The 27,535-nt window shown below is 59.5% G+C and overlaps 3 protein-coding genes across 8 annotated transcripts; 2 read left to right on the plus strand and 1 right to left on the minus strand.

Annotated features, from left to right (window-relative positions):
- Window positions 1-52: 52 nt before the first annotated feature.
- On the plus strand, window positions 53-13,468 carry VPS9D1 (VPS9 domain containing 1). The gene is made up of 15 exons (XM_066348896.1): window positions 53-355; window positions 2,295-2,370; window positions 4,121-4,213; window positions 4,311-4,473; window positions 6,008-6,119; window positions 6,191-6,253; window positions 6,677-6,729; window positions 6,815-6,902; window positions 7,380-7,465; window positions 7,811-8,304; window positions 9,395-9,524; window positions 9,759-9,967; window positions 10,252-10,348; window positions 11,780-11,884; window positions 12,758-13,468. The coding sequence occupies exons 1-15, from the start codon at window positions 257-259 to the stop codon at window positions 12,849-12,851; spliced, it is 1,962 nt and encodes a 653-aa protein (XP_066204993.1). The 5' UTR covers window positions 53-256; the 3' UTR covers window positions 12,852-13,468.
- Window positions 13,469-13,535: 67 nt separating this feature from the next.
- Window positions 13,536-18,689, plus strand: SPATA2L (spermatogenesis associated 2 like). Of its 2 annotated transcripts, XM_066348901.1 has the most exons (3): window positions 13,536-14,678; window positions 14,929-15,232; window positions 16,714-18,689. In XM_066348901.1, the coding sequence occupies exons 2-3, from the start codon at window positions 14,930-14,932 to the stop codon at window positions 17,671-17,673; spliced, it is 1,263 nt and encodes a 420-aa protein (XP_066204998.1). In that variant the 5' UTR covers window positions 13,536-14,678; window position 14,929; the 3' UTR covers window positions 17,674-18,689. The 2 variants fall into 2 exon arrangements, with proteins under 2 accessions (XP_066204998.1, XP_066204997.1); XM_066348900.1 differs by lacking the exon at window positions 13,536-14,678 and having other exon boundaries at window positions 14,754-15,232.
- A 3-nt stretch (window positions 18,690-18,692) lies between these two features.
- Window positions 18,693-26,385, minus strand: CDK10 (cyclin dependent kinase 10). 5 transcript variants are annotated; one of them, XM_066348905.1, is made up of 13 exons: window positions 26,285-26,385; window positions 24,340-24,412; window positions 23,665-23,736; window positions 22,762-22,864; window positions 22,579-22,660; window positions 22,415-22,482; window positions 21,519-21,571; window positions 21,320-21,389; window positions 20,732-20,791; window positions 20,230-20,353; window positions 20,013-20,152; window positions 19,649-19,701; window positions 18,693-19,329 (listed from the first exon to the last, which is right to left on the minus strand). In XM_066348905.1, the coding sequence occupies exons 3-13, from the start codon at window positions 23,681-23,683 to the stop codon at window positions 19,232-19,234; spliced, it is 870 nt and encodes a 289-aa protein (XP_066205002.1). In that variant the 5' UTR covers window positions 23,684-23,736; window positions 24,340-24,412; window positions 26,285-26,385; the 3' UTR covers window positions 18,693-19,231. The 5 variants fall into 5 exon arrangements, with proteins under 5 accessions (XP_066205002.1, XP_066205001.1, XP_066205000.1 ...); XM_066348904.1 differs by having other exon boundaries at window positions 24,340-24,463; window positions 26,247-26,385; XM_066348903.1 differs by having other exon boundaries at window positions 26,247-26,379.
- Between the last annotated feature and the right edge of the window lie 1,150 nt (window positions 26,386-27,535).

The following is a 27,535-nucleotide window of genomic DNA, read 5'->3' on the forward strand; positions in this document are numbered from 1 at the left end:
CAGACGTGGAGTGGAGGGGTCGGTTCTTGAACTCGAGCGTTCTTGGCAACTGCGTGCAGAGGTCGTTAGGGAGCTCCGCCCGCCGCGCCGAGCGCGCGGCGTGGGCGGGGCAGCCGGGAAGTGCGCCCGTGCGGGTCCCGGGTGTTCCGTCGGTCCGCGGCTCGGGCTGCGCCCGCTCCCGCACACTCTTTGTTCCGGTCTTCTGGCCGCCCGCCCCACCTCTGGGGCCGCCAGCACCGCCTCCCCGCCCGGCGCCATGGCCGCTGCGGCCGGGGACGGCGCGGTGAAGCCGCTGCAGTGCGCCATGAAGCTAGCTAATGGGGCCATCGAGCTGGACACCGGCAACCGGCCTCGGGTGAGGCGAGGCGCGGCGGGCACGGCCCTCCCGCGAGGCCGGCGCGGTGGGCGTGGGCGAGGGCGGGGCCGTGGGTGGGCGCCGCCAGGACCCCACGGCGACGGCGGGGCGCTGGGCGCGGGTGTCGGCTGCTGCTGACCTTGGACAGCTCCCTGGCTGTCTGCCCTCGGTTTTCCCGTCTGTTCAGCGAGTCGGGAATTCGAGACGCGCTTTTATTTGTCAAAGGGCTACAGTCGGGTCCGCGGAGCAGCTTTGGGGCTACAATCGGGTCCGCGGAGGAGCCTCCAAAGCGCAGCTGGCGGGCAGCTCCGCGTGCGCACTCCGGGCAGACGCTTAGGGTTAATGAGACTCCCACAGGGGACGGCATCCCGAACGGATTCACTGCGGCCCCTCCGGGCTGTGCCTTCCCCGCCGCCTCCGCCGCAGGCGGGGACGCTGTTCCTCGTTCCGGGAATGGGTGTTGATCCAAGGGTGGCGACCAGGTGGGAGAGCCGGCTGAGCCGCTCTCACGGGGCTGCGCGGGAGCGGGGGGAGCTGCGCGCATCTGGGGAACGCAAGCGGGTGCCCCACAAGTCAGAAATCCTTTCTGGAATCCATTTTATCCTAATCTCTGAGGTGTAGACTTCAACATGAATAATTTGAGAACCGGGATGCAGCACACACAGAACAAAACACCATGCTGTGGCTCCTCTATGCCCTGCTCTTTGTTCAGGGAGCCCCAAACAGTATTCTCACTCCTGAAACTGGCAATATTCTCCTGTTCTAAACTCCTGCGTACCCAGGCAGTGGGGTTCAGGAAAGGAAGTTCCCAGAACCTAAGCCGGAAAGTGAGTCTAAACTTTGCAACATCACTCTCTCACGAACTTCCCAGAACGGCACAGGAAGGAAATTTTTAGCATAGTGAAAAATGACAGCAACTCACAAAGCCGCTTCCCCTGGCCACTGAAGGAGAATCCCAGTTCCTTCCTGTGCTGGAGAGAAAGGCAGTGGGAAGAGGGATGAACACTCAGCCGGGCATCTTTTCCTTCAAGTCTGGAGGAGAGGGACCCTATCAGTGCCCCAGGCAGGCCTGCTAATCAGCTAACCGCCTCAGGCTAGATACTCATGTGTGTCTCAGAGATAAGCAGACAGCACTATTCCCGTGTTTTCTTCTATTCAATTTTTTTTTTTATTTTGTATTAAGTGAGAGTCTGGGAGACACAGAAACAGACTCCCGCATGCATCCTGGCTGGGATTCACTTTGCAAGCCCCCCACAGGGCAATGCTCTGCTCATCTGGGGCCTCTGCTTTGTTGCTCGGCAACTGAGCTATTTCAGCACCTGAGGTGAGGTCATGGAGCTATTTTCAGTGCCTGGGCCAACTTGTTCCAACCATTCAAACCGTAGCTGTGGGACAGAAAGAGAAGGGGGAGGGGTGAAGAAGTAGATGGTCCCTTTTTTATTTTTTTGTGGCAGAGACAGAGTCAGAGAGAGGGACAGATAGGGTCAGACAGACAGGAAGGGAGAGAGATGAGAAACATCAATTCTTTGCTGTGGTTCCTTAGTTGTTCGTTGATTGATTTCTCATATGTGCCTTGACCAGGGGGCTACAGCAGACTGAGTGACCCCTTGCTTGAGCCAGTGACCTTGGGTCCAAGCTGGTGAGCTTTTGCTCAAATCAGATGAGCCCGCGCTCAAGCTGGCAACCTCAGAGTCTCGAACCTGGGTCCTCCACATCCCAGTCTGACGCTCTATCCACTGTGCCACTGCCTGGTCAGGTGATGGTCACTTCTGTGTGCCCTGACCAAGAATCGAACCCGGGTCTTCTATACACCGGGCCGATGCTCCACCACTGAGCCAACCAGCCAGGGCCTGTGTTTCTCACAAGGGCAGCAGGCAGGAGTGATGGAAGCCTTTGTCTCTACTGCCTAACTTCTGCCATTTCTCCTCCTCGGGAACAGGAAGCATATACAGAATACCTGAGAAGCATCCACTATATCTCCCAGGTGCTGCTGGAAGAAGTGGAAACCACCAAAGGTACAGCTCTTGGCCTCACCGCTGCTCCTGGGCGGGGCAGATTTTGGATACCTTTGCCCTTGGTGGGTTTCAGGCCTGGGCATGTGCTGTCCTGCCCACTTGGTCATTAGCAGAAGTTGAATGGGTGGGCACTCAGTAAGCGTGAGCTATCATGGTGTGACGTGGAAACAGGAAAGGACAGGTGCACTGAGGGGTGAGATGAGGAGGGACATGACCACAGAGGGGTGAGCTGAGCAGAGGCTGAGGAAGCGTTCCCAGCAGAGGTGTATGCAAAAGCCCTGAGCTGAGAGTGGGTGTGGGTACAAGGAAGGGCAGGAAGGCTGAAGAGGGTGAGGAGCAGTAGCAGCGGGCAAGGCCGTGGGTAGGACTGGTGCTGTTCTTATGGGAGAATTAGCTCATGGCAGCGCTGTGCAGAGAGGCCAGCACGGTGGCAGAGCCTCCTGGAGGTTCCCACAGTGAGAACACCTGGAGGTAGAAGGGCTTGGGATGTTCTTTAAAGGTGGACCTCACCTGACTTACTGGAGGGGAAGACGAGCTGCTGGTGGGGAGCAGTAAGATGGGGTGCAGGGAAGACTTGTGAAGGAGGGGTAGAGAGCTCCACCACAGCACACTCTACTGGAAGTGTGCAGCAGACCAATGTACAAGTGGCCAGGGAGAGGTGGGGGTCAAAAGAATTGGAGCTGTCCTAGGAAGCCAGTGAGCTTAGCAGAGCTCTGGGCACTCGTATTGAGGACTGGGAGGAGCTTGATGGCAGTAGCCCCTGGGGTAGGCTGGAGGAGAGAGACCCTGAGCAGTCTGGGGGCACTCGGAATTGGGCAGACGGAGGGGTGAGGACAGTTTCAGTGGGCGGATGAGATGAGAGGCTGTCTCTGAAGAAAGAAGGAGGTGGGTCAGGAACTGGGCCTGTGGTGTCCAGGAACTTTTGGGTGGCAGCTGCTATAGTAGTGCTGCTGGTAGAAACAAGGCCCAGAGGAGGGGTGCAGAACGGAAGCCCTGGGGAGGCAGCAGGTGGTTGAGCACAGCCAGAGGCTGGGAAACGGGTGACGAAGCTGCCTCTGTGAAGTGGCCCGTGGCTGGTGGCCCACCTGGAGGAGGGGCTGGAGGCATAAGTGAAGTCCTCAGGAACAAAGGCCCTCTTAGGTAGAAAGGGGGCTCTGATGGTGCAGCTGAGATGAGAGGACAGTCAGTCAGATGCTGGGCTGGCCAAGCTCAGAGCCCCAGGCAGATAGATGGTCAGAGATGAAGGGTAGGTGGACTGTCCCAGGAGTCAGAGGTTAGAAGACAGCAAATGTGCTCTTTTTGTGTGTGTGTGCTCCTGTTTTTATCTCTGCAAGAATCTGGTTAGTGCCTGACCAGGTGGTGGCGCAGTGGGAAGAGTGTCGAACTGGGATGCAGAGGACCCAGGTTAGAGATCCTGAGGTCGCCAGCTTGAGCGCGGGCTCATCTGGTTTGAGCAAAGCTCACCAGCTTGGACCCAAGGTCGCTGGCTCGAGCAATGGGTTACTCGGTCTGCTGCAGCCCCACGGTCAAGGCACATATGAGAAAGCAATCAGTGAACAACTAAGGTCTTGCAACGAAAAACTGATGATTGATGCTTCTCATCTCTCTCCATTCCTGTCTGTCTGTCCCTATCTATCCCTCTCTCTGACACTTTCTCTGTCTCTATAAAAAAAAAAAGAAAAGAAAAGAAAAAGAATCTGGTTAGTGATTGAAGTGATGGTGACCAGTCTTCTTGTCCCTTGCTCCCCAGAACCTGGGGACTCTGTGCCCCTGGATACTTTGAAGATGCTGAAGCTGGCAGAGCAGTGTCTGGAGAGGGCCCAGTCGACAGCTGCCAAGCTGGGTGGGCCAAGCAGAAGGTTTTCCTGGGCATTCCCCCTCAAGTCTGTCTCCTCTGTGGAATGTGGAGCCCTGTGCTGACGTGTGGCTGTGTCTTGCAGGGAAAGCATGCACGAAGCCAGCCGTGCCTGTGGCTGCCCCTGTGCCCTCACCTGCCAGCCGACACCGCCGGGTATACTCAGATGAAGGGGGGAAGCTCCTCCCATTTCTGCCGCCTGAGATCTTCCAGAGGCTTCAAGTGGTAGAGTCGCAAAGCTCTAAGAAGTAAGAGGGGGCAAAATGGGAGGTGGGCTGAATCTGGGTTGGAGGTCAGGCAAAGGGAGCTAACCCTGGTGAGTCCCGGAATAGAATACCCTTGTACCTAGCAGAAACTAAATGGATAAAAGCACCTTCCACTTTCATAAACTAAGTAGCACACAGTCCAAGATAACCAAGAACAAACAGAAGTAAGAATCTACGAAGGAATGACGGCAGAAACAGACCTACAGAGTCTTCAAGTAGAATTATCAGACATTGCTTATAAAATGACCATGGTCTCTGTAATCAGAGAAATGAAAAGCAAGTGTGAAAATACCTACAGGGAAAAAAAAATACCTGCAAGGAACAAGGCCTGGCCTAGCAAATAAAGAACCAAATAGAAACAAAATGAAAAATATAATACCAACATTATTGTTAAAAACTAAGTGGCAACAGTAACAACAAATTACAGTTGATCCTTGAACAACTGAAGGGTTTGGGGCACCAAACACCCTCACAGTAGAGAAACTGAGCATAACTTAAGTTGGCCTCTGAATACATAATTCCCAACAGCAGATTTAAAAAAACAGTTGACCCTTAACATGAGTTTAAACTGTGCCCGTTTATATGTTGATTTTAAGTAAACTTAAAATTTTAAGTATAACCTGCATATCAGTAGACCTGTGCAATTCAAAATTGTGTTGTACAGGGTCAGTTGTATATCTTCCAGTAAAAACCCACACGTGCACAAAATGACAAGTTTCTAACAACAGAGTAGACACAGCTAAAGAGAGAATTAGTGAATTGGATAAGAGGTCAAAGGACATCCATAATGACTCCACACACACACACACACACACACAAAATACAAAAAATTAGGGAGATAGAAGGTCTAACATAAGGTTAGTGAAGTTCCAGAAAAGGAGAAAAAAGACAGGAGAGGTGTGTTATTTGAAGACATAATGGCAGTTTTCTAAAATTGATGAAAAAAGACACAGATGCCAGCATCTCAGGTAGGATAAACAGTAGAACCAGCTTTTCCTGGCCCTGCTGCCGCCAGGCCTCAGGGGCTGTCTTTCAGGCCCCTCCTTTCTCCCAGTGCAGCCCTGAGGCAGGGCCAGGCACAGGACTTCCACCCAGGACAGACTTCCACTCCCCCACCCAGGAAAGCAGGAAGACATGCAAACTGAAAGCACGGTGCTGGGTGGCTCTTGGTAGCTGTTATCCAATAGACATGGTTCTCCCATTTGTGGGTTGCAAACTAATCGGTTTGGCTCACATGGAGCCTTTAAAGTTTCATGTTGTTGCCAAACACAAGATTGCTTTGCATCAAAGTCTGATGTCCAGCTTCCTGTGAAAAGTCAGCAGTCTGGGCAACAGGACACCCCCATTTCAGCGGGGAGGGGTCCAGTCCACCCAGACCTCCTCTCTCCTTTATACTTCCTGCTGGACCCCATCACTATTTCTTCTGCTTCTGGTCTCAGGGCTGGGTCAGGAAGGGTCCTTAGGTCACCAGAGCATTCCTGGGCTTCCTGGGACGGCAGTTTGTCACCATTTCCAGGGAGCTGACACCCCTGGAGGAGGCCTCCCTACAGAATCAGAAGTTGAAGGCTGCATATGAGGCGCGGATGGCTCGTCTGGACCCTAGCCAGGCCCTGCAGAAGACATCGCTGGTGAGTGGGTCCCGGGGAGGTTCTGTGTTGGTGGGGAGAGAAGCAGGCCTTATTCCCCCCTCCCCTCCTAGACCCTGTCCCTGCAGCGGCAGATGATGGAGAACCTGGTGATCGCCAAAGCTCGGGAGGAGACTGTATCCTTTCCATCATTCATGGGGGAGATGCAGAATGTGACCTTGAGCTGAGAGAGAACGAGTGGGGGGAGTACAGGTGACAGGGTTGGGGAATGGGAACAGAATTCTTCCAGCTTCGAGAGGCATGTCCTCAGGGAATGGTCCCCCCACCAACCCCCAGCCTTTGCAAAGACCGTCCTCCTCTCCATCCTTCAAGTCACCTTGGGGCTTGCCTTCCCCCCCAAAGTGGGTGCCCATCCTCTGGCCCTGCTGTGTCCTCTGGCGTGCCTGGTGAGACCCTACCACCTGGAGGGCGGAGGCATCGCCCCTGCCTGCTGGACTCTGTGTCCACTGTGGGCACTGGGTCAGGAAGGGTCCTGTGCTGGCCTGGGCTCAGTGCACGTGTGCAGGGGCCATCAGACACAGCCTTAACTCTCCACCCAGCTGCAGAGGAAGATGGAGGAGCGCCGGCTGCGGCTCCAGGAGGCTGCCAACAGGTGCGCGCAGCCTCAAGGCATCTGGGAGGCTGGTGGGGTCCCCTGCCAGGCGGCCTGAGGCCCCAGCCTGGTCCCTTCTCTGCAGGAGGTTCTGCAGTCAGGTTGCGCTGACGCCGGAGGAGCGGGAGCAGCGAGCCCTCTATGCTGCCATCCTCGAGTACGAGCAAGACCACGTAAGTCCTGTGGGCAGCAAGCGCCCGTGTGTGGTGAGGTTCACGTGCTGTGGTTCCTGAGGGCGGGGTTTGGGGAGGGTCACGTGCTGTGGTTCCTGAGGGCGGGGTTTGGGGAGGGTCACGTGCTGTGGTTCCTGAGGGCGGGGTTTGGGGAGGGTCACCTGCTGTGGTTCCTGAGGGCAGGGGTTTGGGGAGGGTCACGTGCTGTGGTTCCTGAGGGCGGGGGTTTGGGGAGGGTCACGTGCTGTGGTTCCTGAGGGCGGGGGTTTGGGGAGGGTCACCTGCTGTGGTTCCTGAGGGCGGGGTTTGGGGAGGGTCACATGGGCCTGATGGCAATGGCTCTTCCCTACCTCCCAGGGTGTCAGTAGTGAGGCCTGGTCTTTTGGGTGCAGCTGTGGTGAGGGGGTGGGGAGAGAGAAAGGGTGTCCCATCATGGGGGTCCTGCCATGCTCTCCTCCAAGGTGTCCTGTCTTGCAGGACTGGCCAAAGCACTGGAGAGCCAAGCTCAAGAGGAGCCCTGGAGACCTGTCCCTGGTGACCAGCCTGGTGTCCCACCTGCTCAGGTACAAGACCCGAAGGTCCCTGTCCTCTGGCTGCTGGCTGAAGGACTGGTGGGGAAGAGGTGAATGAGGAGGCCTGGGGCTCATGCTCTCTGGCCTCAGGGCACTAGTCCTCTTGCCCCAGTGCTGTTTCATCGGCCACTCACTGCTTTCTCGGAGGTGGGGGGGGGGGTGTCAGGCTTTATGTACAACATTCCCTCTTGAGGAAAGAATACGAGAGGTGCTTCTCTGGACTAGGGAATGTGGGACAAGGGCCAGCTGGCTCAGCCCCTGCAAGGGGACTGCATCCCCTCCAACCTGGGCTCCCCCAGCTGTGCCCACACACGTGGCCTCCACTTCTGCTCACAGCGTTCCCGACCACCCCATCTCGCAGCTCCTGAAGAAGCTCCAGTGTGCCGTGTACCGGGCGCTGTACCCCGTCGTGAGCAGGGGCACCGTGGCCGCCTCAGCCCCAGGCTGCTGCTCCCTGCCCCCTGACGCTGACGGGCTGCTGGCTCCTGGAAGCCGGCGGCTCCGGCCCTCACAGAGCCTCTACTGCATGCTGTCCCCCCCGGAGCCCAGCCTGGCCCCACGGCCCCCTGAAGGGCCCCCTGCTAGCCCCCCCACACCTCCGCTCCAATCCGGGCCTCCCGACAGAGGGTTGGATAGCAGCCCTAAGGGGCCTTCCTCGCCCCTGGCAGGCAAGGACAGCTCTTTTGAGGACCTGGAACAATTCTTGGCCACTTCTGAGAGGTGGGGCCCGGGCCCTGGGGGGTGGCCTGAGCCTCCAACCTCAGGGGTACAGGCGGAGCCGCTGCTGGAGCAGCTGAGGAGCACCGTGACGGACATCCATGATGCTGTTGGTGAGGGCGGGAGCCGCTCTGGGGGGGAGGGAGGGCTGAGCTGTTCTCACTCTGAAGCGGGCAGCAGCTGAGCTAAGCTCTGGGAGGAGGGTCAGCCAGGCCAGCCGTGACCTGCAGAGCCCTCTCCTCCACCCTTCTGTGGCCAAACGTCCTGCTTACCAGACGCACCCACCCTACCTCTGGGAGCAGCGGGGCTGGCTGTGGGGTCTCCTTCCATTACCCATGTTCTCACTGGGTGCCATGGGGAGGTACAGCTGGTCCTTTGCAGCTTTGTGGTTGGGGACAGTCTGCTGTCAGAGCCTCCAGCAGCCCCGTGGTCCTAGCTGTTGGATCAGGTCAGACTCAGTGTCCTTCCAAACCAAGGACTGTCAGCTGTGTGTAGCCTGGTGGTGCTGATGGCTCCTCTGCCCAGCTCTTTGCATTCTGAGAATAGTGTGTGGGTTCCCTAAGGGTAGGGCCCTGGGGTGGCCATGACTTCCAAGTCCCTTCCAAGGAGGAAGGCTTTCAGGGTTTTCTGAGAACCGGCGATGGTGGCATGGCAGTCAGAGGCTTTGTTCTCACTTTGGGCGGGGAGCAGCTCTCTGAGGGACCTGGGGCAGGTTCCCCCCACCCTGCGTCTCAGGGTGGGTTCCCATATCCTTGGGCAGGTCTCCCTCATCCCCAGGGGGGTACCCCATCTCTCTGAGCCTGAGATTTCTTGTCTTCGAATATGCTGCTAACGTTCCTCGGGGTTCCTGCAGTGTGGGGTCCACCTCTTTTCAGGAAGAGCCCATCCTCTGCTCTTCCCAGGCATGCCTCCTCAGCCCCTCGGGGGAGCTGGGTCTGGCCCTGTGAGCACCCAGGGACGAGGGTCTGGACTCCCAGCTCTGATCCTGGCCACATGGACACCTCAGGGGCTGGTGTGAAGGGGAGTGGAAGGAGGGCCAGGCATCTCCCTCCCCACGGAGCCAGTACACTGGCTGTGGCCCTAGCCACACTGAGGCTGGACCTGGGGGGACAGAGAGGAGGTGGTGGGTGGTGGGCTTGTCTGGGTGATGTCCAGGGGCTGCCAGCTGGCCCCAAGTGCCTTGTGCCGGCTCTGTCCCGGCAGACAGGCTGCTTTCGCTGACCCTCCTGGCTTTCGAAGGCCTGAACACGGCCGCCTCCAAGGACCGCTGCCTGGCTTGCATTGAGGAACCGTTCTTCTCCCCGCTGTGGCCCCTGCTGCTGGCCCTCTACAGGTGCTGCCAGCCCGGGTCCTGCACAGCGTCCCCCACATGTCACCGCCCATCCCCATCCCGCACACTCTGCTTCCCCTGGTGCTTACACTGAGGTCATCCTCAGCTGCTGCTGGTTTGCCTGTGGGGCCACATCCACCCTCCTGGGACTTGGGCCCTGGCCAGCTTCCCCCGCCCTGCCTCTGTCCTCAGGGCAGGGTCCCTTGGGCCACTGAGCCTGGCCTCTCTTGGCCCCAGGAGTGTGCACCGCCCCCGGGAGGCCGCCCTGAGCAGGAGCATGGAGCTCTACAGGAACGCGCCCCCAGCAGCTGTCGGCATCCCCGCCAAGTTGCTCCCTCGGGACCCTGAGGCCCCGGGAGCCAGTGCCTACCCCTACTGTGCAGCAGCCCAGGAGCTGGGGCTGCTGGTCCTGGAGAGCTGCCCCCAGAAGAAGCTGGAGTGCATTGGTGAGGGGGTGTTGGGAAGAGGGCGGGGGACGTGGTCAGAGGAGACGGCGTCCTGTCCCAGTGGACGATTCAGGGCCTGTGAGCTTTGTCTCTGAGCTGCAGGTCTTCTGTTGAATGTGGTGCGTCCCATGGGACATGAGTGGTGTGAGTGAGAAACACTTGGGAGGGATCATCCACATGACGGGCGTAGGGGCAGTGCCAGGTGCTCAGAGCTGTTCTGATTGCTGGCTTTCCTGGGACGGACTCCCCTACCCTTCACCCCAAACCTTGCTTCTGTGCTGCAGTCCGGGCCCTGCGGGTCATCTGTGCCTGTGCCGAGGGCTACTACCGGGCCCAGGAGCCTGCACTCGAGGCGGGACCACAGCCTGGCACCGCTGCCATGTGAGTGCTGGGAGGGCACGGCCTGGGCTGGATACTGGGAACATGAGGGGCTGCCCTCAGGGACGGGTGAAGAGAAGACCCTCCTACTCTGCCCCGGACACGAGGGCCACAGTTCCCTGCCCTGCAGGAGGCATCCTCACCCAGGAGGGCACAAGGACTTTGGGCTACAGTCCCGTGGATGACCAAGTCCCACTCCTCTGGGCCAGGCTTCTTAGGGTCAGGGACCCTCTTGCTAATCTGATAAAATTTAAGAGCGCTCATTCCAGAGACGTGCTTGGTCCCTCTGCTGCACACCTGGGGAAGCCACCTAGCTTAATGAAGAGCTTGCTCCCTGTACTCTGCCCCCAGCCCTGGGGTTCCTGCATCTCCTTGCCCCAGCCTCTCTAGGTGGGGTGGGGGTTTCCTCACCTGGGTGCTACCGTGTGGGGCTCTGAGGCCTGGTTCTGCCTCAGTTTCACCTGGACCTGCCTGTGGCCTGCAACCTCCTGTCCTGGTGCTGACCTGAGGCTGGCATTCCCACAGCACCTGCAGAGATGCTCCCTCCTGCCACCCTGCCCCAGGGTCATCCCAAAGCCACTTGTCATTGCAGTCTGGTGGGCGGGCTGTAGCACGGCCTGCCCACACCCAGGGGTCTGCAGGTGACAGATACATCACTAGAAGTGTGAGCTGAGTGTGAGGTCAGCAGGGAGGAGCTCCACCCATGCAGAGGAAAACAGATGGTCTCCCCACTCACCCCAGAGCCAGGGTGCTTGGCCTCAGTGGGAGGTTTCACGGGGGCTCCAGCCTGGCTCCCACAGGTCCCCTTCACCAGGTTGCCATCTGGCTTCCAAGTGAGTTGCTGCAGGCGACCCAGTTCTAGGACTGGAAGTAGTTCCTGGTCTGGTTCCAGCCCTCACTAGGTAGCTCGCTCTTCTGGGCATCTGAGTCCCAGCAGCTGTGCAGTGCCTGGGGGTGTGGAGCAAAGCCACAGCAGGAGCTCATTGTGTGAGAGGCCTCCCAGTCAGACTCAAGACACACTCTGCCCCATGCTCTCTCCAGAGACCAGTAGTCATGGGCCATTGGGTTCTGGGGGTCCCCCAGGGCCTCTCTCCCCACTCAGCTCACTTAGATACCTCTTACAGAGGGTCTGGGGTGCCCGATACGCTGAGCTGAGTGACGCTTGATCTCAGGAGTGAGCAGGCTTCCTGGGACCTGGACCATCCCCTCCATTATCCTGCCCACCAGATTCAGGCAAGCTTGTGAGGTTGCAGCTGTCCCCACTGTCCGCCGTGGGGACTTATTTGGAGATGACTTGGCCGCTCCTAGGTACTTTGTGCAGAGAGAGCAGCCAGCAAGCCCAGGACCACTCCAAGGGCAGAGCTGGGGGTTTGGGGATTGGACAGCATCACTGGCCCCCGGAGCCTCCTGGTCAGCCGTGCCTCTGTCTGACAGCGGTGCTGATGACCTCCTGCCCATCCTGTCCTTCGTGGTGCTGAGAAGTGGCCTCCCCCAGCTGGTGTCCGAGTGTGCTGCTCTGGAGGAGTTCATCCACGAGGGGTAGGAGCCCCGGGCTGGGGAGCTGGGCATGCGTTCCCAGCTGGGGTCCGAGTGTGCTGCTCTCAGGAGTTCATCCACGAGGGGTAGGAGCCCCGGGCTGGGGAGCTGGGCATGCGTCCCCAGCTGGTGTCCGAGTGTGCTGCTCTGGAGGAGTTCATCCACGAGGGGTAGGAGCCCCGGGCTGGGGAGCTGGGCATGCGTTCCCAGCTGGGGTCCGAGTGTGCTGCTCTCAGGAGTTCGTCCACGAGGGGTAGGAGCCCCGGGCTGGGGAGCTGGACATGCGTCCCCAGCTGGGGTCCGATGTGCTGCTCTGGAGGAGTTCTTCCACGAGGGGTAGGAGCCCCGGGCTGGGGAGCTGGGCATGCGTTCCCAGCTGGGGTCCGAGTGTGCTGCTCTCAGGAGTTCGTCCACGAGGGGTAGGAGCCCCGGGCTGGGGAGCTGGGCATGCGTTCCCAGCTGGGGTCCGAGTGTGCTGCTCTGGAGTTCATCCACGAGGGGTAGGAGCCCCGGGCTGGGGAGCTGGACATGCGTCCCCAGCTGGGGTCCGATATGCTGCTCTGGAGGAGTTCGTCCACGAGGGGTAGGAGCCCCGGGCTGGGGAGCTGGGCATGCGTTCCCAGCTGGGGTCCGCCTGTACACATGGCCACAGTCCCCTTCCCAGCCCCTTTGTGCCACCCCTTGCTCACACTGTGTGGGCTGGGGGTGGAGGAGCTGGGGGCCAAGCCCTGAGCACCATCTGCCTGTCCTGCTCAGCCTCCCTGAAATTCCTCTGGGACCTCAGCCTCTAGGTCCTGCTCCCTGAGGGCACATGCCCCTTCTGCAATGCCAGGCCCGCTTGTATCCTCTCCAGTGACGGGTGCTGCCTCCACACAGGTACCTGATTGGAGAAGGGGGCTACTGCCTGACATCACTGCAGAGTGCCCTGAGTTATGTGGAGCTGCTGCCTCGGGGGGCCCTGGGCAAGTAGAGGAGGACGGGGCCTGCGGAGGGCTGTCCAGGAGCCATGTGGACCGAGCCTGCAGCTTTTGTTCCCACCCTAACTCGACATCTGCCCACAGGGGCTGCTCCTGGCAGGATGGGGCTAAGCTGAGTCAGCTCTCAGGAACCAGGCCCTTCTCTTTCCTGTTCCAGCCTCCAGGAAGCCCTGTGCAGGAAACCAGCGCTGTGGGCTCCCTGGGGGCACAAGGGCAGAGCAAGCGCGGGCCTTCTGTGTCCTGTGACAGCTCCCTGAGCCAGTTTCTTGTCAGAGTCACGATGAGAGCTTGTCAGCCCCTGCCCTTGGAGTCTTGGGGCCCAGGTGGTTTGAGACTGCACTGTTTATTTATTGGGCATTGACCACTCCACTCTCCCCTGGAGGCCCAGGCATCCCTGGGGCACCCACCTATGTCTGAGGGCTCTGAGCCACGTTCCCACCCTTGACAGTAGACATTGGACACCCCCTGGCAAGTTCCTAACCATGCACATACCCTGTGGGTCAGTGTGAACCAGAGGGTCAGTGCCTGCCTGTAGCCCACTGTCTGCTCTGACTCGACATGCCTGGCAGCTGCTGACCTGGCTGAAAATAAAGAGGTCACTGATGTCTCACTCTGTGTGGCTTGCCTGCTCCTCACTCACTGGCTGGGTGGAGGCCTAGGCAGCACAGCCACGTCTCCACTGACCAGCAGGAGCCAGACTCCCAGAGACCACTAGCATCTACCACACCAGGCTCGTCCCCCAGGCTGTGCAGGAGGATAGCTCTGGGGTGGCCTTCTTAGGGAAGGATGCTCTGCGGAGCCTAGTGGGTTGGCAGCGTTGGAGGTCACACCTGGGCAGAACCTGAGCCCAGAGCACTCTGCCCAGAGGGCTCTCAGGAGGTTTTGTGGCAAACACTTGGGCGCACCGAGCAATGGTCGCTGCAACAATGGGAGAAGAGAGGGCACACAGTTGGGCCCTACTCATGGGCAGCACCTGCCAGGGAGGGAGGGGCCCCAGCAACCTGGGTGGCCACAGAGATGGGTGGTGTGGATCCAGCCACAGCAGATGCTGGTCATGAGAGCAGTGTCAGGTTCTCTGGGAAAGGCTCTTACAAAACAGTGACAGTTGGCATTTATTGGGCGGGCCAGTGTTCCAGGCCTTCTGCAGGTTTGCCCCTCATGAGAAGCCCGTGAGGTAACAGCCCAGGGAGGTGAAGTGCCTTCTCCTGCTCACATCTCATGGTGATGGGGCTGGGTTTGAGCCTAGCAGGTCAACTTTAGAGGCCAGTGGGCAGCTGGAGCCGCTGTCTTGGGGTCTTTTGTGGGGTGGGGGACCCTGCCCACCAGCGCCCATCGACTCACTCTGCCAGGTAAGGCAGAGCCCCGCCCTGCGTCCGGCATCTAGGTGGCGGGTTCTCCTGCCGGGCGTTCCCGAGGGCCTCCTGGCCAGAGAGCGGGGCACGGCCATCCGAGCCCCGGTGCTCGCCTCGGTGGAACGGGCTGCTGGGACACACCCATTTACTAAGCCCCGCTGTACCCACATTCTTTGGCCGGAGAGTCGGCTGTGAACCGCACGGGCGACGCGGGAGCAGGAGGCCGTACGCGTGCTCGGCGGGGCGGGACTGCGGTGGTCCTCCGGGACCAAAGCCAAGGCCGCTGCCCCCGCGGAAACTAGAACGGCCCCACCCCGCACCGCCCAAGTCAGTCTGGGGGGGTGGGTCCTGGTTCAGGCCCCGCCCCGAGCGTCAGGGCCAAGGCGGAGGAGCGGCGTCGGCTCCTGGCGGGAGCGCAGCGCTGCTGGAGAGGCCCGAGCTGAGCGGCGGGCGTCTGGGCACCGACAGGTAGTGCGGCCACCCGCGGGGCTGACGGCAGGGTCTGGTGGCCAGGGGCTCTCTGTCCGGGAGGGGGCACTTAGCTGGCGGGCGGGGCGGGTTTCCAGGAAGTGGGTTGCTGTAGGTACCCGGGGCCGCTCGGCTGGCGAGGACAAGGTCTCATGGCTGGAGGGGGCCCGTGGACGCTGGGTGGCGGCTCTGGGGGCGCATGGCTGGCGGGGAGCGGCCTCTGGCTCCTAAAACCCTGCCCGCCCGCCAGGATGGGCAGCAGCTCCCTGTCGGAGGACTACCGCCTGTGCTTGGAGCGCGAGCTGCGGCGCGGCCGCGCAGGCGTGTGCGGGGACCCGTCGCTGCGCGCGGTGCTCTGGCAGATTCTGGTGGAAGACTTCGACCTGCACGGGGCGCTGCAGGACGACGCGCTGGCGCTGCTCACCGACGGCCTGTGGGGCCGCGCCGACCTGGCCCCCGCGCTGCGCGGCCTGGCCCGCGCCTTCGAGCTGCTGGAGCTGGCCGCCGTGCACCTGTATCTACTGCCCTGGAGGAAGGAGTTCACCACCATCAAGGTAGGGCGCCGGCCGAGGAGGCCTCCTTGCCCAGTAGTCCGGGAAGAGGGATTTCAGGTGTCCTTAGCCCGGAGATCTCAGGGCTCAGAGCGCGCTAGGAGGCCTGTGTGTGTTGGGGCAGCTCTGGGTCGAGGTCCCCCTGGGCATTCCCAGCGCTGAGAACATAGGCTGGGCGGATCCTGCCCCTTAAAGCTTGTGTCACTGCCCTCCCCAAAAGTGGCCTTTTGGCCCCAGTTGCCATAAATATCATAGGACAGGCACACAGGAGGGACTTGAGGTTCCACAGTCACTCTAATTTCTCCAGGACGTGGCTGGACCATTTATAGAGAAGGAAGCCAGGTGGGTGTACATCTGTGAGGCCGTCAAGGGCTGGGCGGCCAGGCTGGGCACGAACCTAGTTTACCCCTCCACCCAGGTATGGAGGTTGTTGTCAGGCCTTGCCTGGTCCCTATAGGTGAGCTGCCGGCCAGCAGGTGGGGGCCGGTGGCCTGGTGCTTAATTGGGAAGAGTAGGCAGGTGATGATGTCACTGGGCACGTGGGCGAGCTGCCTCCCTCGGTTGCCATGGCAGCAGCAGCCTCTCTGGGGAGGTGAGCTCTGGAGCCCACTGCTCAGAGGACACCAGTTGGTTCGAGGTTCTAGGACTTTTATTAATGCATTCAGAGGGCAAGCCAGGGTCAACTTGGGCTTTGGTGTTGGGCCAATCTGGTTCTGCCCCCTCCTGGCTGTGTGGCTTTGGGCAAGTTCCCTAATCTCTCTGAAACCATAGCACAAACGGACTCAAGACTAGTCCAGTTGAGGTCCGTGCGTTGTAAAGGGAAGGCAAAGCCCCAAGCTCCAAGTACAGTGCTTGCACACAGTAGAGCTGTCATAAAGCTGACGAGGAGGTACTGTCAATATGCCGTGAGCAGAGTAGTGCTCCCAGGCTCCCAGGGTTGTGGAACTGTGGAGCTGGGCGACACAGTCATCATCCTAGCCAGTCTTGGCCTGCTCACACAACTTTGCAGTCCAGAGAGCACATAATCACCTGTCACGCCAGGGTGTCAGCCTGCTGCATGTGAGTCACGCACATGGTGGGCTGCCACACAGTTGGGAAGAAGGTCCGGAAACAGGGAAAGCAGAGTTCAGAGCAGTGTGTGTAGGAGACTACCTGGTCAGAGGAGCAGACAGGCACCTTGGACACTAATCAGAGTAGCTAACCCCAGGGGGACCGACCCAGAAGGCGGCAAGATTTCTCAAGAGTAGGGTCTCTCTTTTGTTGACTTATGAGCCAGGAGAATGGATTCGTTTCTTAAACTGTGATGGCTGGGGCTGCCCCAGTCCATGAGACTCTGGGGGTGGCCCTGAGTGTCAGCACAGCTGCCAGGCACTGTCTAGTCACTTGGCACCTTGCTGCCATCTCGAGGGGGAGTGGTGGCCTCTGATGTTGGCCAAGGCCGAGGGCAGGGCTGGGCGGATGCTGACTAGGTCCCTCCTTTGCAGATGTTCTCAGGGGGCTATGTGCATGTGCTGAAGGGTGCACTGTCAGACGACCTCCTCATCCAGAGCTTCCAGAAGATGGGCTACGTGCCCCGGGACAACCACTGCCTCATGGTGACTGCCTTGCCCCCCGCCTGCCAGCTGGTGCAGGTGGCCCTGGGCTGCTTCGCCCTGCGGCTGGAGTGTGAGATCCTGAGTGAGGTGCTGGCGCAGCTGGGCACCAGTGTGCTGCCCGCCGAGGAGCTGCTGCAGGCACGGCGAGCCAGCGCAGATGTGGCCTCCTGCGTGGCGTGGCTGCAGCAGCGGCTGGCCCGGGAAGAGGAGCCACCACCCCTGCCCCCCCGGGGTTCCCCGGCTATGTACCGGGCCCAGCTGGACCTGTACCGGGACCTGCAGGAGGACGAGGGCTCGGAGGAGGCCAGCCTGTATGGAGGGTCCTCTCCAGGCCCGGCCTCGCCTCCCTCAGAGCCGGCCTACAGGCCTCTGCTCTGGGAGCAGAGTGCCAAACTGTGGGGCACTGGGGGTGAGACCTGGGAGCCCCTGGAGGAGGCTGAGGCGTCGCAGCAAGCCAGCAGCCCACCCTACGGGGCCCTGGAGGAGGAAGAGCTGGCGCCCGGAGACTACCCCTTCCTCTCCCTGCACCGGGAGCTGCTGACTCGGCCTGGGGACCTGGCTGCCTCCAAAGCCCCTGGGAGCCCTGGGCGGGCCAGCCCCCAGCGTGTGCACAGGCCTGTCCCCGAGCCCCCGGGCTACCAGGCACATAGCTGCCTGGCCCCTGGTGCCCTGCCCGCCCTCTGTTGTGACACATGTCGCCAGCTGCACACTGTCCACTGTGCCGCCTTGCCTGCCTGCCGTCTGGGCCACGAGCTGCGTGCACTGATCGGTGACACACAGCAGCGCCTGTGGCTGCAGCGTGCGGAGGTGGACACCCTGCTCTACGACCGCCCCGGGGCCCGGCCTTAGGCCTAGCCAGGCCCCTGGTCAAGGGCTTTCCAGAGTGTTTCTGTGGTGCTTCTCCAGCCCTCATTCCTCCTCAGGCCTGGGCCACTGCTACCCTGGACACAGGAGTCCTGAGCACAGTGACGGGTGTGGAGAGCCCAGGACCTACAAGGAGGAGGTGAGGTCTTGCCTTCTGTGGTAAGATCGTGCCTCAGGCCAGCCCCCATCCCTCGGGACCCAGACCCAGACCCAGACCTGAATGTGCCAGGTGGACAAACCTAGCCTGTGTGCCTGTCAGAGCACCTGAGCCTGTCCCCATGAAGGACCCCCTGCCACTGTAGGGGCCCAGTGGTTGGCTAGTAGTTCCTGACCTGCTCCCTGCAGGTTGTGATTTGGGACATGCTGCCTCCCCCCAAGTGCCCAGGGGGATTCTCCACACAGCAGTGTCCAGAGGAACCTGGAGGAACACTGAGCCTGAGCTCTGCTGGGCCCAGTCTGAGGGCTCTGGCAGGGGCACAGCTGACCTGGCCGTGGAACACCTGGACCCTCCTTGGGGGTGTCACAGGTCAGCACTGAGTGCTGGCTGGACACTGGCCCCATTTGCCCAGTCACAGCTGTGCAGGGGTTGCCCAGATGGGAGTAACAACCTGATCTCAAACCAGAGAGAGGCGGTGCCCAAACTGGAGAACAGAGCAGCCGGCAGTGCTGACGGAGCCTGGACAGACGCAGTCCCCTCTGGCTACCAGCACCCAGGCTTCCCATGAAGCCCACCCCGGGACCAATGGTGAAAGTTTGGCCGGGCACCAAACAGCTGCCCCTGAGGCAGACTCCCGAGGCCACGGCAAGCAGGTGCAGCCCCTCTTCTGGGTCCACTGGCTCACAGAGCTGGAGGGTCTTCTACCTGCCGTGGCCCTCGGGGCAGGTGCCGTCTCCTGCGCCGCCTCTCCCTGCCTGGTGCCCGCGCCGTCCACCCCACCTGCCCTCCTTCCCACACTTGTCACAGGACCGAACCTCAAGTTCATTAAAGGACACTGAACTCACAGCACGTCAGGAGAGCTTTTATCTCTGAGTTCTACAGCACCAATCATGCCCCCGGCCCAGGGTTCTTGCTCCAGTGGTCTCAGGGTGGTCATGGCCTGGACCCCAGTCTACCCCACCCCAGGGGCAGCAGGAGCTGTGTTCTTAGGAACCCTCCTCAAGGGCTCAGGCTGAGGGTGTGCCCGCCCCTGCCCACGAGGCAGGGAGACCTCGGTGATCAAGAGAAGACACAGCACCCTTGAGAGACCTGCATGTCTCAAGCCAGCAAACACCACTAAGATGGGTCCAGTGGGCGCTTTCTGAGTTCTAGGAGCCAAAGGTGTGGCAATGGGCAGGACCCAGTAAGGCCACCAGATGGTGCCACCGCAGCCCAGGCGGGGCCAGCCTCAGGATGCACCCACCCTGCACCATCCCCACGTCCACAGCCATCTGTTCTGGGGCAGGTGCGAGTGGAGGCAGCAGGAACGGGTGTGCTCAGTGAGTCCGGCCGAGGGTTGAGGTGGACCTCAGGACTGGCCTGCCTGGCCTGCAGGCGCCTCCGTGGTCAGGGCCTGCAGCGCTTGCTCTGGCTCTCGGACGTGGCTGGGGCAGCCCGCTTGTTGCGGTGGTGGGGGAAGGTGGGCATGAGCTCTGGCTCACAGGCTGCGGGGAGAGGGAGTCAGCACTGGGTGGGCATCTGAGCCACACTCTGCACTCAGGACGAGCCCCTGGGGCCACCCTGCACCTCCCTCTGCTCCCCTGCTGTGACCTACAGATAGTGTGTGTGGCCAGCACCTAGCTGCTGCCTATGCAGGGCCAACACTCCACTCGGACAGGTCTGGGCTGGGAGCCCACCACACCCCTCTGCAGGAGGTGGGGTCCTTGAGGGGCTCAGTGAGGCTGTCCCAACATCTCCACCCGGGACAGAAGGCCACTAGCCAAGGGCTCTGCAAATAGGGTCTGAGGGGTCTTGGGGACTCACGCAGGGGCTTCTCTTTGAAATAGGAGCTCTCCAGGCAGTCCCCGGCTGTTGCCCTGCAAAGGACAGCCTGCCGTCAACACGAGCCTGGGCCTCAGAGGCTCATCCCTTCCCACTCGGACTCAGCAGCCCTGGCTCCCACTTCCCAACAACAGAAAGGTGGGTGGAAGGAGGGGTCTAGGTCCAGAAACCAACTGGAACCTCAGAATGGGCTCTGTGAACTGAGTGGGCAGAGACCGTAAGAACTGGGCACCTGGCTGCCATGTTCACGTCTGGGAGGGGCCACCTGGCAGCAGGAGCTGTGTTCTCAGGAACCCTCAGGGGCTCAGGCTGAGGGTGTGCCCGCCCCTGCCCACGGGCAGCACACCTTTTCTTCGGGTCGTACATGAACAGCAGGTTCAGCAGACGCAGGCCGGCCTCCGAGAGCCACGGGAACTTGTGCTTCAGGTTGTTGTACGGCTGCTTCCTCAGGCTGTACTGGCTGACCAGCGGCAGCTTGGAGAAACCCTGCAGGAAGCAGGGGCTGGAGCACGGGGCAGACCTGGTGGAGCTGGGGAGGGTCACGGCGGAGGCTGGGTACTCACCGGCCAGATGTTCTCACTGGGCGTCCCCAGCAGCTGTACGATCAAGTCCACCTGGTGGATCTCAGAAGTGCCGGGGAGAAGGGGTTTGTGGGCCAGCAGCTCGGCCAGGACGCAGCCCATGGCCCTGCAGAGCAGAGCAGAGCAGAGCACAGCAGAGCAGGACTTCACTCACACTCCTGTCCCACCACTCCCACGTGACCTGCTGAGGGCGAACTCTGCCCTAGTCTCCCATGTGCCAGGGTCAGAGAACGGGGTGGAGCTCCAGAGATCAGTGTAGTGGCCACACCACTGGGTCCCAGCAGGCCTCTCTGGGGACCCCGAGGGCAGGGCTTGCCTTCTGTTGACCTCAGTGCTAGGGGCCAGTGAGTGCTGAAACAATGTTCTCACACTTCCTTTGGGGGTCCCCGGTGGAGGCCCACCTCCCTAGGAGCAGGGAGCAAAGATGCCAGCCCCACTTCGGTCCCTGCCAGCTCCCACACAATCTCCCCACCCCTCTTCTCACCACATGTCAATGCTTGTGGTCTGCGTGGTGGTTCCCAGCAGGAGTTCGGGGGCTCGGTACCTGTGAAGAAAGCACCCCCTTACATCCGGCAGTTCCTGGGCCCCTACAGGGCACAGTGGAAATGTGCAGCCCACCCACCAGCCACCAGCCCTTCCTGCGAGCCCGAGATGTCCTGGATGGCAGGATTGCAGATGCCACCTAGACCACCCTTCCTGCGATGCTCTGCCCACGCAAGCAGCACTGTGGTAACAGCTGCTTCACTGCAACACGGGTCCTCGGCGGGGTCTACCGTCTGCCCGCTGTATAGATGGGGCTGAAGGACACAGCAGGAGGATGACTCCAGTGTTCACCCCTTAACCACAAGCCTGTCCTGCCCCCTGAAAATGCAGTGAGCAATCACAGAAAGCCAGCTGGACCACCCCACCCTTCAGGCAGGGCACGACCTCCCTTTCCGAGATGGCTCAGAGCCAGGCTGGTCCTGCTGCCAGGGAGCTGCTAGACCCAGCTTCCCTGAGCATGTGCACCTCAGAGGCCTGCAGTGACACCCCGTTTCCCTGCAGCAGGCACGCCAGGTCCCAAGGGACTCACCACAGAGTGACCACCTTGGGCGTCATTGGCTGCACTGGGATGCCATAGGCCCGGGCCAGGCCGAAGTCCGCTGTGACAGGCATAGAAACGGGAAGGAAGGCGTGTCACCCAGTGAGGGGCCAGCTCTGAGCCTGCAGGGTGCTTCTGAGGTCAGATCTGACCCCCACCCCCGGCAGGTGACCCACTCAGAGACACCCACCTGTCTTCACGCAGCCCTTATCGGTCATGAGCAGGTTGGAAACCTTCAGGTCCCTGGGACATAAAGGGAATGTCCAGAAAGTGAGCTCCCGGGGCAGTCTTGTCACCATTACAGTGAGCTCAGAACGTTCTCCCAAACATCTCGTTTGAACTTTTTACAAATGGGGATGTGTGCCCTGGCTGGATAGCTCAGTTGGTTAAGTGTTGTCTCCACATGCAAAGGTTATGGGTTCAATCCCCGGTCAAAGCACATACAGGAACACATCCATGTTCTTGTTTTCCTCTCTCTTTCCCTTCATCTAATATCAATAAAAAAACTTTAAAATTGTAAAAAAAAAAAATTATCAAGGAGGGAAGGCGACACCAGGCACCGGCACAGAGTTCCTGGTACCCTTACGAGGAGGCAGCAGAGCCGTGTCTCAGGCCGCTCTAACCTCTAGGCTTGCCCGAGCTCCCCACCCAGGGCAGCACAAACTCCCCAAGGCACATGGAGCTGCTGTCTGCAGTCCTGCTCTGGGCTCACTAGGTCCCCTTTCACACACACGTCTCAGAATCCCCTGGTGTGGGTCACAAGACTCCAGGCAGGCTCGCCACTGCAGGACTTCTCAGAGCCTTGACTCCTGAGGGGAAGGCAGGTCATGTTCGGTCCCAGACCCTTCCCCAAGAGGATCTGGAGAAAATCCACTGACCGAGGCTGGGTCTGCTCCTGCTCCTCTCCTGGACCCTGGACAACGGTGCACTGGAAGCCAGGGGTCAGCACTGGAGGTCGCCTTCCCCATGTCCAGAACCAGACCTGCCCTCCTCCAGGCTAATGCCATCTCAGCAACCTGAGGCCCTGCCCCCACCCAGACCCAGCTTCCGGAGACCCAGCCTCCTTGGTCCTCCGGAGCTGCCCACCTGTGGATGATGAAGTTCTGATGTAGGTACTGGAGGCCACGAAGCACCTGCAGCACAATACACTTGACCTGTGCAGAGGGCCAGGACGGTCAGGGAGAGCCTATTTGGAACAAATGTGCTGAACAAGGACCTGTGAAGGCCCCCCCAGGGCCCCAACCTCACACCTGAGCCTCAGAGAAGGGCGTTGGCATATTCTCCAGAAGGCTGGCCAGGTCTTGCTCACAGTAACCCATCACCAGGAAGATGCTAGAAGGAAAACAGGAGACACGTGCCACCTCACACCTCCTCCCGTGGGGCCGGGCAGTGGGCCCAGCATGCCCAGTGTGGAGGGCCAGCAGGCGGCTCACCTCTCCAGGTGGTTCCCCACAACCACCTCCTTCAGTTCCACTATATTTGGATGGCGAAGGCGGAGAAGCAATGTGATCTCACGAAGGCTGCTGACAGGGACCCCTGCAAACAAACGTGCCTTAGCAAGTCCACCCCTGATGACTGGACCCCTGCACTCAACCATTTCAACAGGCCCCCACCAGGCCCATGGTAGCCCTCAGTGACCCCCACTCTACTAGTGTCAGGCTCTGCCCGCTACTAGCTCAGGGAGAATCGAGGCCGTCCCAACAAGCACCTTGAACCTTTCCTTTGTCAAATGAAAGGCAGCAGCTCCTTGCACTGACACTGTGTATAGGGTCCACAGTGCAGATGGCACAGCCCTGCGACACAAGCAGCCAGGGAGGTGCAGGAGGAGGCGAGCAGGGGTGCATGGAGCATACTGGGCTGCCTCCTAGGTCTTGAGTGGGGAAGGCCCTATGGGGTGTGAGAAATGAGAAAGATGAGGGAGACAGAGAAGGGGGACTACAGTCTAGGGCAGGGGTCTCCAAACTTTTTACACAGGGGGCCAGTTCACTGTCTCTCAGACCACTGGAGGGCTGCCAAATACAGTGGTCCTCTCACTGACCACCAATGAAAGAGGTGCCCCTTCCAGAAGTGCAATGGGGGCTGGATAAATGGCCTCAGGGGGCCGCATTGTGGCCCGCGGGCCATAGTTTGGGGACGCCTGGTCTAGGGAGTGGGGGTGGCGGTGACAAGCTAGCGCCCCCAGACATCAGCCCTCTTCAGACACCAAGCAGATGCTCCCAGAAGGGCCGCCACACACTCTCAGTACCAAGGGTCCAGTCCTAGGGGGGTTTCAACCTGTACCTTTCTGCCCCTCCCACTTTGAGCTGGAAGTGGCCCAGCATTTCTGCCCTGCTCACCATCCTTCTCCTTGTCCATCCGCACTTTCTTCAGGGCGACAATCTCATCTGTCTGGCTGTCCCGGGCCCGATCTAGGATAGAACCTCATCTGTGATAGACTACAACCTGCTCCCTGATCACACGCCCTTGTGCCACACGGGGGCCTCTTCCCAACATCTCAGGGTTCCCTTTCTCTTCTAGACAACCAGATGCCTAATGACACTTGGTCTTCACTCTGTGTAAGCCAACACCCACAGCCCCACTAGACAGCCACTCTAGGCTGGGTTCAGGGCATCTAGCTGTAACAAGCTTCCTGTGTTTCCCTCTTACAGTCCGTATGCAGGTCACTGCTCTAGCAGGTACTTTACATAGAAAAAAAAAAAAAAAGCTTTATTTTGGACAGAAAGGCTCCCCAGCATTGTGCTGATTTGTGAAAATTCCAAACACTTAGAAGCGGGATGCACACCCATGTTGCAGCTGCTGCAAACCGCAGCTCTGCCTGCTTTTGGAAGTTTTGCACTTCCAAAACTGCTGTAACAGTTAGGGCCACTAATGGTTACATGTTAGTAATCTGATGCTTGTGGTTATTCCAGACAGGTAATCACTTGTACAGGCCTTTGTCCTGGCTCCTTCCAGCCCTAACACAGCTACTGCAGGATTTCCTGAGCCCCTGGACGCCCATCTGGGCCACTCACACACGATGCCGTAGGTGCCTTCCCCGATGCGGTTAAGCTTCTCAAACTCCTTCACACTCCGGCACCGTCCCAGCTGAAAGAGAGAGGTGCTGGCAGTGCGAGGATTTGGCAGCTAATGGAACAACTGAAGATGGATATTTCACACTTAATTTGCACCACTAATGTCTCACTCACCAAAGAGAAAGGTAACCACACACCACACTCTTGGGCTTTTCCGATGAGAAAAGTGGGATGATGATACTGGCCCAGACACTTTGAATGTAATACCAAAGACGGCCTAACCACTTTTCAATCCCATGGTCCAGGCATACTTTGTCTAAAAAAGCAACCCCCACCTAACTATGGTTAAAATTAAAAAGTTCACTTCTTCAGCTGCACTAGCCAGGTGTGAAGTGTTCAACGGTCCCATGTGGCTCGTGGTGGCCAGTGGACGATTCAGAAAACAGAACAGTCCCAACATCACAGCAAGTCTACTGAGCAGCACTGGTCTAAAATATGGTCTGCGAATGGCAAAGCTTCAAGATCTTCATGAAGTCTCTACCAGAGTGGAAATGTTTGTGGTAGTGAATAACTGTCCCTTACATGCAAACATTGTTTCTCCCTTTGAGTCACAAAACACTCTCCAGTGGCATGCAGCCACCAATATGGTGGCCCTGTTCACCTGCCTCCCTTGTAGCAGGTATAATCATATGACTAAATTCTGGCCACCAAGAGACAGCCTGAAAGCTTGGCCCACCTTGTGGAAAATAGCTGCCTCTCTCGGGAAGGTGATGGAAAAAATGAAGTCCTGTACTTGAGGGGGGGGGGGGTGTCTCTCTACCTCCTAGCAGAGCTTGTAATCTAACACACTTTCATAACATGGCACCCTCGTGGGTAGACTGAGTGAGCACCTCTCCTGTGTCTGAGCACATCAGCGAGGTTTGAATGCTCACAGCCCCTCTCTGGCCTTTGTTCTCTTATCCAACCCTTACGCCCCAGCTAGCTGCCTTTCTAGCACCTGAGGAACCAAGTGGCCAAAACTGAAGAAGCCCTTCCATGAACTCACCTCAACCTCCGTTTCCCACCTCATTCCCTTCTCACTTTCTCTTCTCCTGCCACTGCTCATTTCTGCGTGTCCCAATCCTCGCCTCACCTCCCCGCCACCCCTTCCACAAGTACGTCCTGGCCCCAGGTGGACACCACCCTTTCCCTCTGAAATGCCGCTAGTGTTGTCTCGAAGCACCTACTACTGTCCACTTGGCGCTGTCCTCGTCTGGGTGTGCCCTAGCTCCCCTCTGAGAGCAGGGTGCCCCGAGCCAGGCACGCGCCAGCACCGGGGGCGCAGGGGTGGCCCCTGGCGCTCCCTCAGCGGCAGTCTGTTACCGACCCTTACTGGATGCGTGACCTGGCCTTTCAGAGCTCCAGCAAGGACTGAAAACACACAACCCGGCCGCCAGGGTTCAGACCTGCACCTGCAGGAGCTGTCGGCCTTGGTAAAGTCACTCGACTCCCCTGGACTTCACCGTCCTCATCTCTACAAGGCGTCCAGCAATGGTCCCTGCGGCAAAGGGACAGTAACACGGTGCTGTCCCTTTGCCGCACAGAACAGAGCCCACATGGACGCGGCCCGATCCATTCAAAGCCCAGCAGGTGACCACGCCTCCAAGGCTTCCCACGAGTCGACTCTGCTCCTCCTATACAAGGCCCGGCCCAGGAGCAAAACTAAGGGACCACCACGTTGAAGCCTGGAGCCTGCTCTTCCCGAGGAGGCCGCCGGCTTCCGCGCCTGCCGCGCGGAACTCTGGGACTGTCGTTCCCGCCCGTGCCGGAAACCTCGGCGCTGTAGCACGACAGAGGGCCCAGAGCGCTCCGGCCCCGCCCTGACGCCGGCCAGGGCGGATCGACCCCGAGCGACCCCCAGATCGCACCCTGTGTTCTGGAGGCACCGTGAAGAAGCCTTCCTTACGGATACACTTCAGACGGATCTGCTCCGTCTCCGACTCCGGCTCCGCCATGGCGAGCGCGGCACCAGCGTCCCGGGCGCGCAAGCGCAGACGGGGTTTCTCGGCGCCGGCGCGTTGCCAACTTCCGGGCGTTCCCTCGTTGACAACGGTTACCAAGGGAACCGAAGACAGCACCTGCCCAAGCTGGGCCGCTGAGTGACGGCGACTGGAAAAGGGCGGGCCGCGAGGGGCTTCGGAGCTTGGGGGGGGCGGTAGGCGGCGGGACGGACGGCGTGGGCCGGGCCTGCGGGGAAGGACGGGGCGCCGCGCGCGGCGGTGGCGGCCGAGCCAGGCCTCTTGGCACGTGCGCACTGAGCGCCCCGAGGGCTCGCCCTGCCCGACTGTGGCTCGCAGTCCCGCTGCGCGCGGAGCGCAGGGTGGAGTGGGCGGCTGGAGAGCCGTACCTGCGAGGACCGGCCAGTGGGCGCGCCGGTCATCAGGTTAATGCGTCCAAATCATGTACGTTTCCATTTACACTACTAGCTCATTCTAGACTTTATAAAAAATGTTTTCAACGTTATGTTAGTCTCAGGTGCACAGCACGGTGGTTAGACATTTGTGTAACTTACGAAGTGATCCTCAGTTATATTCAGTACCCACCTGGCACCCTCCATGGTTACCACAATATTATTATTCACTGTATTCTGTTCTGTGCCTACATCCTGTGCCATTCTCTGCCAATTTGTACTTTTTAAAAACAGAATCTACTGCGCCACCACCTGGTCAGGCGGTCCATTGTGTTGTGGTTGGGGACATATTCGAGCTCAGCTTTGGAATCTCCAGTGAGGACACCTGTCCCACAGCTGCTGATGTTTTGTTTGGTATTGCCCAGAAGGCATCATCCTGAGCTTTCCAATATCCCATCAAGTCACAGCCAAAGGCCATGCAACTTCCTTCTGTTTTAGCTTCTGCTTGTTATCCTTGTTTTCATGAGTTCGTCCCAGAGAGGTACCCAATCTGTACTTCTCAATCCTTTCACCTTTTCCACCCAGCCACCAATCCCAATTCTGGCAGCTTTCAGTTCATTCTAGCCTTTTTGAATTCACTCATAAACTAAGAATGAGATTACAATTCGTACCGTGGTACATACAGTCTAGATTATTTGAGATGCTTAGGGCACAGGTAGGAGGGCAATTTCTAGGTCCAATAATAGAAATGTAATGGCTACTAGAAACTTTATGGAGAAGGGTAAGCATGCTGACCCTATGGGGTCA

The sequence above is a fragment of the Saccopteryx leptura genome, chromosome 9 (assembly GCF_036850995.1).
Source record: "Saccopteryx leptura isolate mSacLep1 chromosome 9, mSacLep1_pri_phased_curated, whole genome shotgun sequence".
Classification (NCBI taxonomy): Eukaryota; Metazoa; Chordata; class Mammalia; order Chiroptera; family Emballonuridae; genus Saccopteryx; species Saccopteryx leptura.